A 16200-nucleotide genomic window follows, 5' to 3' on the forward strand; every position below is an offset into this window, starting at 1 on the left:
GCAGTAGGCTTGAGCCTCGGTGGTTCTTGGATTATTCCTGAACATCCTAACCAGTGTCCTGTCACTGAGGGTGACAGTTCGGGGCTTCTTCCAGGCCTTGGCAAAGTGGTGACACATCTCAATAACTTGTACTCACATATAATTGTTTGTACTGATGATCTTGGAATCTGTGGTTGTTTACAAATGACAAGGTTTAATGTCTTTATGAGTGTATTCTAAGGTTGTGTTTAATAATTTGAGAGAAGCACACATCAACCTACGTGCGGTATTTACATGGACTTGATAGTGGGAAACAGCACAAAAAAGTAAAAAGAAAAAAAAGTCTACAAGCGTGCAACAATTAAATTACTTTGATAGTCTATTTCCTCCAACCACATTGTATGGACACTTGATCTATGAAGGAAAACAAAAGAAGCTGGGTGTAACAGTGTTAACTTTATATGCCAAAACAAATGTGAGCACTGTACCGCAAGATGAAGCCCATCGCAACATTAAAATAACCACATTGTCTCAAATGTATTCACCACATATTCACAGGCGTGACGCCAACTTCTATGTGATTGAGTCTTCCCTGGATGCACGCTAACTTAAAGCTCTGCAGTTTGCTCGGGCTGAGCTGAGGTTAAGCAGGCACTTAACACTCACCGAGGCTTACTGGACAACCTGCTTGTCGGTATGAGCTTTTCTCCACAGCACATTTTATCCATGGAAGCTAATGCCAGTCATTCCTCGGACGCGTTCCAACTCGCTTGAGCGCACGTTGGAATGTGCCGCTGCCTCCACCCTCTCTTACGTAAATTGCGGACAGATGTTTGCCACTAGTTTGGGTGGAGTTGCGCTTTTTACGTTGCAATTTCCACATCCTGTTCTCGGTTATAGCAGGTGACAGGCCCAGCAGCCAATCAGCTTCAAAGAACTCCGCCGCTCGACCAATCAGAAGTTCGCAACCCCGGGACTTGGGCGATCTGTTTAGCTCGGTCCCGCATACAGTACCGAACAACATTTCTTAAGAAAAATCTTGAGACAATAACAATTGTAGGGCTGTATAAAGAGACGCCTAAGGTTACCAGGTTTGACGGTAAGTGAAATGTCTTTGTTGTGTGTTGTTTTGTTTAAGCGAGTGGCGTAAATGTACGTTTGTTTGGCTTTTCCTTCGATATAAGAGACGCCTAGAAGTTACTTCCTGCTCTGAGAAGGCCGAGATCCCAAGTTACATTTATTCCATTTAAGTTAAGTTAGTGGCGCAAAAAAAGTGTAACCCGTCTTTTTTTTTTTTTTTTTACCACGTATTTACTCACGTCAGAGAAAGTTAGGAGCTCGGTGTAAAGTTGGGGGGAAAAGTGCAGTAAAGCTAGCTAATAGCACTTTGTCAAAGGCAGAGTGGGCGACCTGTCAGTGACGAACAAGCCTCTAAGCCTGAAATGGACGCATTCCTTCATTCATGATTAATCACTAAATCCTCCAGGTAGCTTGGTAATAATATACACATCCCGAGGTACGAAGGTAGCGACCCTCCATTTTTCCCGCTTTCTTTTTCTTTCCTTTTCTACACACAGTAACATTTATGCCATGATTCACCACCAACAGGAAAAAACTTGTAATTAGGCAGCTGCAATGGGCAACAGCAGTCAAAACAGGGTGTACTTAGAGAGTAAACCAAAATCAAGGCCGCACTGTGTTGAAAGCAGGGAGAGTCTGCAGTCACTGCAAATCTCTGACCCCTTAATAGGAACTGTCGTTTGCTTATCTTATTCAGTCTGGACACTGTGGAGTTACTGCACTGCGTGAGCTCACACGGCTGCCCTGACTAATCTGTTTAAAATAACGTGATGTGTTTCCACTGCTCTAAGCAGTGCGGAAATCACAAATCCACCTAGTTCTGCTCTTTGCTATTTTGGACATTTTAGATTTGTCCACTCTAAACCGGGTGGGTGGTGCATGCTCGATGGGTGGAGCGAAGGCATAGTTTTGCTTCTGCTTTAGCTCTGTCTGTCTCATGTGACTTATTTAGGACCAGTTCACAGTCGTGTCATAATGAAAATAGGTGCTCATTGGGTGCAAAAGTATAGTAAAATTGAATATTAATTTGATTACATTTATATGTTTTTCACTCCCCTGACCTACCTCTCCTTTTCCAACAGGGTTGGGCTGCCCTACCCCCAGCACACCCCACCATGCCTCTGGTGACGAGGAATATAGAGCCGCGGCATATTTGTCGCCATCCCATTCCTTCTAACATCCGCAGTGAGCTGGAATGTGTCACCAACATAAGCCTGGCCAACATCATCCGCCAGCTCGGCAGCCTCAGTAAGCTTCTGTTATGCTCGGGTGTCAGTGTGTGTATGAATGGTTAATGAGCAGTTATGAATATGTATTACATGGATCTTTATTGTTTTAAAAAAAAAGTTAATGCATTTTTATGTAGATGTGAATTTTCATTGGCTATGCATGCGTGAGATAAATCCTTTAATTGGTGCAAGTGAGAAACTTGTGTGTGTGTGTGTGTGCACGCGTGCAGGCAAATATGCAGAGGACGTGTTCGGGGAGCTGTTTGTTCAGGCTGGAGAATTTGCCGGCAGGGTGAGCTCGCTTGGAGAAAGAGTGGATCGCCTGCAGGTTAAAGTCACCCAGCTGGACCCCAAAGAAGAGGAGGGTATGTACTTGCACATTTTACTGTTAACGTTACTACTTATACTGGTATCAGTGTAGAGTATTGGTTTGAAACCTCCTTTGCAGAGAATCTAATGAACACAATACATGTTTAAAACATTGCCGGTCTGTTTCTCTCAGTTTCTTTGCATGGAATCACTGCAAAGAAGGCTTTTAAAAGCAGTCTGACCCAGGACCAGCAGCTCTTCACCAGGCCATCTCTGCCAATGCCTGTACAAGACACTTACACGACCTGCGATCCTCCTCCACCGCTCAACCAGCTCAGCGTATACCGGTAAGATGCTGCACAGGCCAAGCTCATATTTACCCACTGCAGCAGCTCCAGCAGTGAATAACAAGAACACGTGCAAGCACATGTGCCCATATGGAAACACACATGCATGGGAGATTCTTGTAATGTGCATTATTTAAGCTTACCCCTGTTACATGTGCTTCTTATCAAGGAGAGGGTCTCGGAGGTGTCTGGGCAGTATTAGGTTTGATTTAAGGAGGCTCAGTCTAACACGAATGGCAGTTTTACACTAGAAAACGCATAGTACGCCGTTACAAAATCCTAGAGAATTATGGTGTCGACGCCATAGTTTCCCCTGTTGTTTTGTTTTTAGTGTGTAACCTCTTTAAGTCCAGGCAGTTTTGGGGTTTTAATTCTGGCAGCTGTTTGACAAGCCACACTTGTTGCTTTTGCTGTTAAATAACCCACCAATCAATTGATTGTGGAAAGATATTCTGTGGGAAATAACCCCAGAGGGCAGTATGGCGGTGTCGTGGTTAGCACCATTGCCTGGGTTCTCTCCAGCTGCTCCGGCTTCCTCCCACAGTCAAAAGACATGCATTTCATGTTAATTGTTGATTACGAATCAACTGTGGGTGTGAATGTGACTGTGAATCGTTGTCTCTCTGCGGGAGCCCTGATTGGCAACCTGTCCAGGGTGTACACTGCCTTTTGCTGTGTAGTAGTTGGGATAGGCTCCAGCCTAGATAAGTGGGGGGGAAAAGGGACGGATGGATGCATGTAAAGCGTCTTTAGTCACAAGCTAAGATATCTGTGAGTGTAGATCATTTACAAGGCACGATATGTCATATGTCATCTGAAGTGTGAATAATCAGAAGGCAATGTTAAATGTAATGTGTAGAGCAGTTCCTGGTTTGAATGTAAATGTGGTGATAATTTGACTCGGATCATTCTTTACGGACAATGATTTATCCGTGCGGTGTGATCTGGATGTGACTAAAGACATTAATGTATTTTTAGTGAAGTTTTCTTTTAAAAAGGGAAGTTTACTGGCGTCTTAAGACTAACACACATGCCAGATAACCATCTTTTAACTAACACTGTTTTTTTTTTTCATACTTGTAAGATGGCACATTGTGCAACTGATACCTAGAAATAATTATTAATGTCTGTAAATTGTTGTCTACAGAGACGACGGGAAGGAGGCCCTAAAGTTTTACACCGATTCCTCCTACTTCTTTGACCTGTGGAAGGAGAAGATGCTGCAGGACACCAAGGACATCATGAAGGAGAAACGCAAGCACAGAGTGAGACTCCTAAACACCCTCATACGCACAAAGACATGAGTCATTACACAAGTAAAAGCAATCTACAATTAGTCACATCACATGAAAATGTTCTAATCCAGTGCTAATCTTGCACTTTTTAAACCATCTCCTTAATGAGCAGAAGGAAAAGAAAGACCATCTGAACCAACGGACCCTCAATCCTCGAAAGATCAAGACCAGAAAGGATGAATGGGAACGGCGTAAGATGGGAGAGGAGTTTGTTGTACCAAAGTCTGACTTGATGTAAGTTTTCTGAGATGCCTCCTTTTTGTTTATCAGTCATTAACACTGACCAGGAATCAAAAGAACAAAAACCATCAAAGTCGAATTATAGTAAAATAATATCTTCACAATAGTCCATCACAAAACATCAATCATTTTCATCCAGCGTCATCCACAAGGCTGCAGTGGCTCTGAGCCCTGACATACCCAGTAGGCTTTAATGTGGATTTCAAGCATCTTATAAATCATTTAATTAATACAATAAAAATCTATTGTTTCTCTTTACAAAGTAAAAAAACAAATGAGACATTATTTTGCTCATTCTTTCCCCTTTTATCACTGGATCTGTACACAGTGGTTTGGATGGTATGTCCTGTCAGAAAATGTTCTCGGGGGGTTGGGTGTAGAGCTGGCCGTCATTGGAAAATTGCAGTAAACAAATGTGTGAGTCACACTGGGCCCTGTTCTTGATGGTACTAATACTGTTGCATACTTTTATATATGTGTGTGTGTGTGTGTGTGTGTGTGTGTGTGTGTGTGTGTGTGTGTGTTTGTTTTTTAATTTTAATATATATTATAATTAAAAGAATGAATACAACAGATATATGTGCACAAATTAGTTAATAGTACCCATTATAATAACATCAAAGAGTCCTAAATTCCTCGTTTTGGATTATATTCTTTTTACCAAAATGGGAAGTTTTGCTGATTCAGCTCCTGCAGTGTTTCATCAGCCTCACAGCAGGCCTGATAAGGAGAAAAAGTCCGATTTCCTGACAAGCTGTATAGGTGAAGAACAAGCTATTCTCTCTCAACACTTTGTGTAACAATCTGTTTCTGCTGCTTTAAAATGCGTTTGGCACGTCTATGAAATTGTTATAAATGCGCATAAACAGATGCGGCCTGAGCACAAAATGCTAGTCACGTCCGTGTTTCTTATTATTTGTTACTTGTGGTCTGGTTTATTTTTGGGCTCACAGCGATGTCTCATTTCTTATAAGGAATTCTTCTGAGGGCCTGAATGGAAGTATTGGATCTGGGGAGGGCTTCAACTCTGAAAGCCTTGAGCTTAGCACAAACTCCTATGCTTATGATCCTGGCTCGCCTCCTCCTCCTCCCGGTCCCGATGAATTGCCTCCTCCGCCTCCGGACATGGCGTAAGTACTGTAACATCATACATACCGGCCCACACATGCTCCACACATTGCACCACCACCCGTGCAAACATGTAGTGAAAGTACAGCCACACGTACAGCTACACTGAAATCCTATACGCGCCTTCTGAGCTGAAGCTAAACGGATTATAGTCTTTGACTTTGTGATTCTTTAATGAATAGGAGCTGCTCTGGAAGCAGCTGCACACAAATTGCAGGTTAATGGAGGGAAGTGAAGGCTCCATTATGCCGTTTATATTATCCTTTATACCTCCAACTTCCTCTCCATCACTTACAGGTATGGTAACGATGGAGCACCCACCCAGAAGCGTGTCAGCATGCTGAGTCCAAGCCACCCTCCCCCAGCTCCCCCCAATGCTTCTTCCCCGAACAACTCCCGCCCAAGTCTCTCTCCTCCCCCTGCACCTCCTCCCCCTCCTCCACCTTCTGGTTTTGGGATTCCCCCACCTCCCTCTGGCTTTGACACCCCACCTTCTCCCCCTCCCTTCTTCTCCTCTTCCGCTCCACCTGCTCCCCCTCCTCCCCCATCTATGTCCGCCATCCCTCCTCCACCACCTATGCCTGCAGGCGGGGGTCCACCGCCACCACCTCCTCCACCGCCTCCCCCCGGTCCTCCTCCACCACCTTTCGAAAGTTCTGCTCCTCGTCCGCCACCTTCTGGCGGGGTAACAGCCTGTTCTGCTCCCAAACCTCAGCCAGAGCCCGTCAGTGACGCTCGCAGTGACCTGCTGCAGGCCATCCGACAAGGTAAAGCACCGCAGGAACACCTCGGGCCTCATGGGCCGGACCAAAGTGTCAAACATGGGAAACAAATAAAACATGCAACACATAGCAAACATACATATATAACGAACCATGAAGAATTAACTTGTAGGCGTTCTTGTGTCGCAAACTTTAATTTGTGTCAGAATCAAGATATAAAAGATCAGACTTATCTTTTATCACGGGAGAACAGGGCCCCTTCACCAAAGTAATGAAAACATGAAGAGACAACAGCAGTGGCATCTAAATAAAGCATCATCTGTTCCTCCTCACATCAGGCCTCATCTCCTAAATTGAAGTCAGGGCTGTAAATCAGGAAAAAGTGCAAAAACATGCTTATTTATTCCTGGTATTTTCAAAATTACTTCTTGGCAGGAGATTAGACATGCAGCCCTCTCATCTTCAAACAGCTGACATGGTTAAAGAGTCTTAAAAAGCACACTTTCCCTCTGAACAAAACACTCCAGAGTTGTTGTTTTTGTCCTACAACAGCCACCGTAGCTTAATTCATGCACTTGAATTGGGAAATGTGAGAAAATAGATATCAGTTGACTGCAATCCACTGACATCTAGCAGTGAGATATGCACACCCTTTTCTTTTAACACCACTATTGTTCTAAAACGTGATTATCAGTGCTAGTTTCTCAGATAAAGATTTAAGCACTAACACAATACTTGAACTACCAAAGAGTAAAGAAGATATATGCTCTGCGTTTGTGCACACTGACATGTCACCATTTACTTTGTCTGTGCATTCCCTTACTTGCGAAACATTTACAAAGCAGATTGGAGAAAAAAAAATTTGAATCCTGCAATGTTTACTACTTAATTTGGTCCCTGCTGCCTGCCGCTGTTTTTTGACACATTTTTACTCCCAGCTGTCAGTGAGTGAAACAGTGTGATACGTTTGAGCAGGAGTATAAACAAAGTGGCATGCATAAAAAAAAACAAAAAACGGGGACCTACAAACCGTGAACTCATGTTCAAGAAGCCAGTTTGAGATGATTTGAGCTTTGTGACATGATGTGTTACACTCTGGTCATGAACATGGACATGGTCAGCAACAGTACTTGGCTAGACTGTGCTGAATAACGATCGGCTGGTAATTACGGGCCCAAAGTCGGAAATCAAAACTCAGACCAGGAAACATTTCTTCAGTGTTTTAAGCCCTAGAGATGGTTGTTTGGGGAAATCCCAGTAGATCAGCAGTTTCTGAAGTACTCTGGCATCAACAGCTGTGCCAGGTAAATGTTTTTTGGTTATGGTCATGTGATTGGCTAATGAGACATTTACATTAACAGCAGGTGAATAAAGTGGCTATTTTGAGCGTTTTAACCATTAATTTGAATCAAGGCTGCTGACAAGAAAAGTCCTTCAAAACCCTGAATGGTTTGTTTGTTTGTTTTTTGGGTTTGTTTTTTGTTTTCTCCACTCGGCAGTGAGTATTTTCTCCACAACATGTTGCGGCTTACATAAATAAGTGTGATGTCCTTGACTCCTCCAGCTCTGCAGTCAAACTGATACTCCCTCTTCACAACCATACGGTTCTCATCATCCTGTGATACATACAAAATGATATGCTAATCATGTGTTATTGTTGAGCTTTATGAGCTGTTTATCTTAAACTAGTTGATTTGTTGTAGACTTTAACGCTGCAGTCAACTCCCACTCGCCTCAAACCATTATCTGGAAACAGTATGTCTCTGTATCAGCACAGCAGGGAAGAGGGCAGAGGAGGAAATGAATTATGCCACTGAGCTGTAATTAATTAAGTCAAGGACCTTAGGTAACACGTTCAGCTTTTAAAAAGACAATGTGTGCTGGTCTCGAATGATATTAAATACTTAAAAACTGCATTTTAAGTATTGAGTATGTGGACTCTTTCCTTCAAGTGCCATACATGATTTGTGACTACTATCTGCCAGCTCCCTGATTACCCTGATAGTCAGTGATGACAGCGTTTTTCTATGAATGACCTAAATAATGACAGAGTTAAGCTGGATAAAGATTACTCAGATGTTGAACACGCCTTTAAACCGTTTAACACGCTTTCAGGTTTCAACCTGCGGAAGGTGGAGGAACAGCGGGAGCAGGAGAAGAGGGATCACTTCGGCAACGATGTGGCCGCCATCCTGTCGCGCCGTATCGCCGTGGAGTGCAGCGACAGCGAGGACGACTCCTCCGAGTTCGGAGAGGACGATGACTGGTCCGATTGATCGCCATCCTTTTTCCTCTCACTACCGTGTGCGTGTTTGTGTCTGTCTGTGTGTGTGTGGTTGTTTGTTTGTTTTCTTCCTCAGTCTTAGAAAACACCTGTGCATTCCCATTCAGATTCCAGCCTTCAAGTACAAACAGCACAGAGGTCTGTGTATTTTTTGTGTGAAAGCTGGTCACTTTGAGAGGACGTGTGCATGTTGTATTTGCTTGTGACCAATTTCAAATCACATTCCTCGATCCGGTCACGTATATATTCAAAATAATTTATGTCAGAATTATAAATGGAGCGAGCGTGTCTGGTTTTGTCCTAGTTTGCCATTAGTTCTCATTGGATGACACACGGCTGTTATTGATGCAAGAGCGCTATGTGATGTGAGGCACGTCTCTCCTGAGCGCGTGCCTAAATGCATCACCTCCGCCTCTCTCTGCGTGTCTGTTACAGTCAGGTATCCTTTGCTGAGGGCTTAAAGCCTGGTTTTTAGTGGCTGTGGTGCATTATGGCAACAGATAATAGAGAGTAAAATCGAACACAAGCACACACACACGTGCAACAGCTTCAGTTCACAGTAGTTATATGTATCGATGGAAAGACAAGCTTCTTCATAGATTATGTGATACGGATGTAAAGTTTATATCTATGGATTATTAATTCAATCACTTTAAATCCCAAAGCACAGTTTTTATTACATTTTGTATTTTGTCTTCTCACTTTTTCTTTGTTTTTTAAGTGGTTTCATGAGAACCTTTGTCTTGTGGTTGTAGCTCATAAACAAACTCAGTAATTAATTATTCAGTGAGATAAGGAGAGAGGTATTGGCTGATGTCAGACACCAGGAGTGTTGGATAAGTTTGCCATACTTAACATATGCAGAAATTAACATTAATAACTTGATTTTTATTTTTAATGTTATTTTTTTAGCTAATGTATTTTACTTTTCTTATGTTTTTCTTCCTGCAATTGTATTCTGAGATTTTCTGGGGATCAACTAGAATTTGTTGCTTTAATCACAGTGCCTTTTTATACTGAATTTCAGTGTCTGTGCCTTAATTTGGTTAGCAATACAGGTTCCTGTCAGCTTTCTCCAAAACTATGATGATGAGTCCAATGAACTGACTGTTTAATGTGGACCACTTTTTTTTTTTTTTAAAGTGCCTTTTCTTTTAAGTCTGTCTGTGTTAATGCACCATGACACGGCATGCTTAGCCAAAGATCTGCTTCTCCTGCCTTAAATTTCCAAATGATTAGTTCGTTCAATAAAGAGAGTGAATTTCACTGACTGTTCAGTGTTTGGTGTGTGTGCTATGATGTCTTAAGTGAGAGGTTAAACCTTGAAGGAGGGAAAAAAAAGCTCTGCTCAGGCTTCCAGTGACTCATCCTCTTTATGTCTTTGCTGGACACCTTTCATAGCCCTCGGTGCCGCGTGCGTAGAGAGTGTGAAAACGAACTGACTGCAGAAATTTTCAGAAAACTGGTAGGAGGAGAGAGAAACCTCTTGCATAATCGCCGCATTCTCATGCCACGGCTGCTTCAAGGATGCAGTGGGTGCTCCAGGACGGTAATAACATCGCCCATTGCTTCGAACACGAAATAATTTAAGATACAGGAACAGCAGCAGCGGTCCGAGTTAAAGAGTGAGAGATGGAAAGAGACAAGCACTAAAAGCCCTGCTAGCAGTGAAGAAGGATGACGTCACTTGGTAGAAAAAAATCATTTATTATTCACCAGTATAAAATATTCATTTTTAAAAAAAAAATTTTTTAAAAATGGTTGTGCAACTCGAACATACTGTCAGTATGTTTCAAAGTGCCTTTAACAACATGTGCAAAATATACTCTCAACATTATAGAACATGTTGCTTTGCAGACATTCAAGTAAATGAACTCAGGCTTTGGATCACATGTCATTACACTGTGAAAGGCTTCTATTTATAATCTCTCCAATCCTGTTGTAAAGTGCCGATACTCATCAAGTCTGTTTTATATATATATATATTTATATATGTATAATACACATATAGTATTTCTGTGATTGTTTTCTTCTGGGAATCCAGTGAAGCTACAGTTGACTGAGAATGAGGTACACAGCACAAACAGTATCTTTTGTCCCAAGATGGCCACCAGCCAGGACAGCTCAGTACATTCTGATTTGTAGAAACACTTTTATCTCTGAAAAGTGCTGCCTGCGTGTGTGGGAGTATACATGTGTCAGAGTCCAAGTGACAGTCAGTGCAGCAATGAGTGTATTTTGGCACACAAACGGTGATATGTCTGGCATAGATCTTATGTTGGGTTGAGTCTGCTGAGGTTTGGCAGTTTACACATCAACAGGGTAGTGTATGTGTGTGCTGTGCGAGTATCTGTGTGGGCAGCAGGCGTGGAGCAGCACCTTGCGAATGTCTTTGTGTCTCAGGCTGTAGAGAATGGGGTTTAGTAGGGAGCTGCCTGCAGCTGGCACCAAGGTGGCATAGGTGTACAGAGGAGGGCTGGACGCATCTCCCAGCAGCCCCCAGAGGGAGAAGGGCATCCAGCAGCCCACAAACACACTGAGGACCAGGAGCAACCTAGAGAAACCTCTCCCGCTGCCGTGCTTGCTTGCATATGACTGATTGGAAGGGAGGAAATGCCTTTGGGTAGCGATGGCATGGGCATGCCGCCTAGCAACACGGCAGATCCCAGCGTACAATTGCAGGGTTACCATTACAACCACTAGGAAGCCCCCACACAGCAGCGATAGATATGTCCGGGTCAGAGGTCGTGCTACAGAACAGGAATTTGGGTCTTCAAGACAGTGCCATCCCATTGCTGGCCCCGCCCCAATCATGCATGCACCCAACCAGACCAGCAGCAGGAGGATGGCGGCTCTCCGCCGTGACTGGCCTGAGCCGTAGGTGAGGGCGTGGCTCAGAGACAGATACCTGTCCAGGGCAACACCCATTAGGCTACAGAGGGAGGCAGTCAGTGATGTCACCAGTAGTCCTGAGGTCAGCAGTTCTGACCAATCACTGGGCTCCACACAGAACATGAAGAGGAAGTGCAGAATCAGCGCCACACCAGCCAGAAGATCAGCCATACCAAGGCTGGCAAGCAGCAGGAAGACAGGGGCACGAAGAGATGAGGTGGCCAGGATGGTGGTGACTACGATGGCATTCTCAGTCGCAATGAGGGTCCCTGAAACACAGAGGGCCACGCCCCACGCTGTGAGAGGTGGGAGTTCATAAGCAGATGACTTTCCCAGTTGGTCTGATGGGATGATGGGCTCTGCACCTGAGGATTCAGAATCCCAGCCCAAGTCTGTGGCGTTCAGGATCATTGTTTGGTTCAGCAGTCACACCAATAAAACCTAAAGGAGAGAGAAAAAATTGAGAAATACGTTACTATCAGAAAGATGAGTCACTACCACAGCTCCCACATGTCCATCGAACAGCATTTCCAGAAACAGAAGCTGGTGTGGTTTGAGCCACAGGATGCAGGCTGTAGCATCACACAGAGCAGAAGAGCACTTGATGTGCTAATGCGCTGCTTCAAATGCTATAATCTTGTAATCCAACACGGCTGAGCTATTGAGAAACCATCCTACCACTATAAGACCTTCAGATGTTGTGTTCTCCTGCTCTTTGTGATATCATTACCTGCTCCATTTTGGGAAAACAACACAAAAAACTACTTTCCAATAGCTATGTAGAAAAAAGGTAGTTTTGAAAGCCCATATAAGGTTTTATTTCTTTAAAAATTATCACTTTTTTTCAAATTTTTTTTAACAGTTACCCAAATCTATGTGTTTGTATTTTGGGACGTCACGAGATTCATCTCGTGACTGGAAGTCTTGTGGGAAGGAGCGAAACTTCCAGTCAACCAACAGGCTATGTATTTTGAATGATTTGGGATAGATATATAATATTTAATTAATCACCAGGCTAACACGTGACTGTAAAAGGTGGGCTATCATTTGCTGCCCACTGAAAAGAATGAATGAACGGCATCATTTTAAAATAGGATTACAGTTTAAGGCATATGTGCGCGTGGCTATATGTAAACTCGATTTATTATGTAAGCCACAGTCTGGGTTTTCCTCGTGATGCCGCACAGCAGAGGCGCAGAACCTCGAATAAATTCTACGTGCAACATGCATGCACGAGAAAATCTGCGCGGTAAGGATCTTATCAGTTATCTGCTCGCACACATGAAAACAAACTGGACGTCCTGCAGGAACGTTATAAGCGCATTATTTCTGCGCTCCTCGGGCACTGAGTCCCCCCCTACCCCGCGCTCTTTCTCCGTTCCCACAGTGAGGAGGTATATCCCACCTCCTGACGCAGGGGACCCTTAAGTATCATACAAATGCAGGTTCACTGCACCGTAGAGCGTGCCCCCCAACACATGCACGTACCGAGACACGTTTACGAGCATGTACTAAATTCCTCTCACCTTATTTAAACGAGTCAGTCCTCTGAGGGAGTCACACTGATTTTTTTCTCTCTTTCTCCTGTAAGATCCAGCACAGGTGATGGAGCCGAGGTGAGGCTGTTCGCGGTAAGGCTCGACAGCAGGTTTAAATACCGACGGTTCCCGTGTAGACACAGCTCCGCGTTCCCGTCTTCACCAAAGTTGCGCCAAACTCTCACCTGGCGTCGCTTGCATCTCTCCTTCTTCAAGCTCGCCGAATCGCTCACTGGAGGCAGAATGAATGTTCTTGCGCGCGGGCTCATCCACAAGAGTCTGTCTGACGTCAGTGACTGGGAGCCTCGACCAATCAAGGGACGGCGCCAGGGATGCGGGGAGAAGTGGGAGGGGACGTCCATGGAGTAATTTCATTCAGAAAAATGCGGCAGAGCCCCGTCGCCCCTCCCACTGCGGCTCGCTAATGCTTTCATTTCTTGTAAATAACGACCATCGACGGACACACACGTTTTCTCAATAAGACCCAGACCCCTTGCTGAAGGTGAGGATACGAGTTTGTGTTGGGCAGGGCTGGAACTTGGCAGCTGTGAGCGCACAACGCAAAGCGCTGGCGCTGTCCACGGTGCTGAATCTCAGAGTATGACTCATGGGGAGATGTCGTACAGGGAGACAGAGAGCCTGCTGAATGAACGAATGATGGGGAGCAGCTTTAGCACACACTGAACTCTTTTTAAACACAATTTAAATTTATGTAAAGCACATAGGTGAAATATTCTTGAGGGTGAAGTGGTGAAAAACTGGCCTGTGCGTGCATGGTTGCACTAACAGAGATATGGGTATACTAATATGGAGTGCTGGGTAAAATTCAAGAAGTATTATACACTAAAACTGTTTTCAAAATAACATCAGCATACATACATATTATATATGTAGAAAGATAAATAGATATATAGATATAACTTGTCTTTATGAGCCTCGCACAGCCTCATAATCATTTAGAAATCTTCTAAGAGGATTGAGCATTTGTGTTTAGGCCGTGGGTGGTGAGAGTTTTCCTACAATCCAGCAAAGACAGGAATCAGTCGTACATTTTGCTTGTTATCCACCGTATTTGTCTCGTCTTTTTTTGATTTTTAGTATCGCTTCACAGAAATACACGCCCCCACCTCCCCTACAGTAATACAGCAGCAGGGGATTCGTGGCTTCCCCCGGTTTGACACGAAGCGTAGGACGCTACAGGCTGGGCTCAACAGCTGTCTGCGTGGTGGCGCACGGCGCTGAGCTAACTGGGGGAATCTCGTCTTGTTCGAGCCATATTAGGACACGCTTCCTGTCGATACACCCCTCCTACGTCACCGAGCAGAGTTGAGGCGCAACACTTGTCACCTTCGTAAATGTCGCCGGTATTAAGCAGCTTCTACAAATTTCTGCAGAATCACGGCTGCTCTGCTCATGTTACCCACTTCTTTTTAAACAGCATTAAACTATTTTGTTAAAATATTAACTGTGCTTTACATTAATGTAAAACACTTAATAATTATAGATTATTTGTGTGTGCGTGTGCCACCCTGTCCTTTATGTTATTATGTCATGTATATCTTTTCTAATACTAGCAGTGCTCCGTGGAGTGTAAACTAGTCTGTGGCCGGTGTTGTAGATTGCTTGCCCACAGCGGAGGAGGAAATCGTGTGGAACAGGATTGCGGAATATCCCTTTGTGTGTGTGTTTTCTTTGCTTCCTAACACACACGAGCCACTCTGAAGAAAGATCTACCCAGACAATGGGTGCCAGAGCATATGAGATGTGGGAGTTAAAGGAGCCACGTCGGTGTGAGTGGAGGAGGTGGCGATCATTGCATAAAGCTGCAAAGTTTTGTCGTGATCCTGCACGTTTTTTTCCCCTGCGGCCTGATTGGGGGCTGTGACTCAGTGCATCTGCATCACAAAGCGACAACTTAAAAGGTCGGAAGCACTTGTGCAGTTTGTGCTGATGCATTTGCCCAGCTGCACGTTGTGGAGCCTCTTATAAAAAGCAAAACCTGAGCACCTTTGTACTCTGAGCTAACCCCATGCGCCACAGGTTTTTGGAAATGACGCAATTTTTTGTAATGTTGCCTTTCTGTACATCACAGTCGCTTTAAAATCAAACAACCAGGATGTGATTCAGATGCAGAGTCTGAGCTTTACATCAAATGGTTTAACGAACATGAAACAGTCTGAAGTCTAGAACACCTGGGCATCATGGACAGATTCTCTGTCTTTAGATGATGTGAAGGGTTTTTCTTAATCAGATGAGGGGGTTTTTTGCTTTTCAGGCTTTTTTGTGTAGCCGAGAAGGTCAGTTGTTGATTTGTCCTGTCCTATAAGGATTTTGCTATTTCTCTAACAAGACTATTTGGTTTTTCAGCCTTACCTCCATCACCTACATCTATGTCTCTTTGGACATCATGTTGAGAGTTCTGCTGAAAATCTACAGAGCTCAACACTTGGAATCAACTCCAGGTCTCTCACCAGCCTGATTTGTCATGGAATAACCAGGAAACATTGCTTAATTGCTGTTGAAACTGCTTATATCATGTAATACTTTTGTTAAACCACTTGAAGTAAAGCTCAAAGTCTGCCCCTCATTTACATCTGGATTGTTGGATTAAAAAACAAAACATACTGCCGTGATTTGTAGACAAACAGAAAATGTGTCATTGTCCAAAATCCCATATGGACTTCACTGTAGTTTCAAACAGTAATGCTCAATACTCACGTCTGGTCCTTTACATCCAGATCCAGCTTTACCAATAGGAATGTGCGATTTAACTGTAACCTCTTCAGCTTTTACAACTAATCACACATTAAGAGTAACATTACTACAAACATCCCGATCTAGGCTAGTGTCACAGAGTGTTACAATGGTTTTCTTTGTCTCTTTCTTTACATTTATCTGGGATATTTTATATTTATTTGCACAGATAAAGTACAAGAAACATATTCTATCAATAGGTGGGTGGTGATGCTTAAAAGGTATACAGTAAAAAAGTTTAAAAAAAAATCTTAATTTCATCACCGAGGTAAAAATGTGAGTACAGAATAGATGAAAAGCCAATGTACTTTTTTAGCAGAAGCCTGTTGGAAATCTTTAAAGGGATATGAAGACCTTATTAGCTCTTGTTATATCTAGATCAAGGTCTATTAAACCTTCCTCT

At 43.6% G+C, this 16200-nt stretch overlaps 2 protein-coding genes across 2 annotated transcripts; one reads left to right on the top strand and one right to left on the bottom strand.

Annotated features, from left to right (window-relative positions):
- Window positions 1–932: 932 nt before the first annotated feature.
- On the top strand, window positions 933–9884 carry wasf2 (WASP family member 2). The gene is made up of 9 exons (XM_085395185.1): window positions 933–1078; window positions 2142–2307; window positions 2519–2653; window positions 2791–2944; window positions 4092–4209; window positions 4352–4473; window positions 5454–5609; window positions 5905–6374; window positions 8445–9884. The coding sequence occupies exons 2-9, from the start codon at window positions 2175–2177 to the stop codon at window positions 8603–8605; spliced, it is 1449 nt and encodes a 482-aa protein (XP_085251311.1). The 5' UTR covers window positions 933–1078; window positions 2142–2174; the 3' UTR covers window positions 8606–9884.
- Window positions 9885–10826: 942 nt separating this feature from the next.
- gpr3 (G protein-coupled receptor 3) lies at window positions 10827–12000 on the bottom strand. Its single transcript, XM_085395161.1, has one exon. The coding sequence runs from the start codon at window positions 11914–11916 to the stop codon at window positions 10921–10923; it is 996 nt and encodes a 331-aa protein (XP_085251287.1). The 5' UTR covers window positions 11917–12000; the 3' UTR covers window positions 10827–10920.
- Between the last annotated feature and the right edge of the window lie 4200 nt (window positions 12001–16200).

Source organism: Rhamphochromis longiceps, linkage group LG22 (genome assembly GCF_057381845.1).
Source record: "Rhamphochromis longiceps isolate RC_006_pf linkage group LG22, R_longiceps_female_GT1.1, whole genome shotgun sequence".
In the NCBI taxonomy this organism is placed as follows: Eukaryota; Metazoa; Chordata; class Actinopteri; order Cichliformes; family Cichlidae; genus Rhamphochromis; species Rhamphochromis longiceps.

Coding starts and splice junctions, on each gene's coding strand:
- wasf2 (XM_085395185.1), top strand. CDS start 2,175: ATGCCTCTGGTGACGAGGAATATAGAGCCGCGGCATATTTGTCGCCAT. Junction 2,654..2,790: donor GGACCCCAAAGAAGAGGAGG/GTATGTACTTGC, acceptor TGTTTCTCTCAG/TTTCTTTGCATGGAATCACT. Junction 2,945..4,091: donor AACCAGCTCAGCGTATACCG/GTAAGATGCTGC, acceptor TGTTGTCTACAG/AGACGACGGGAAGGAGGCCC.
- gpr3 (XM_085395161.1), bottom strand. CDS start 11,916: ATGATCCTGAACGCCACAGACTTGGGCTGGGATTCTGAATCCTCAGGT.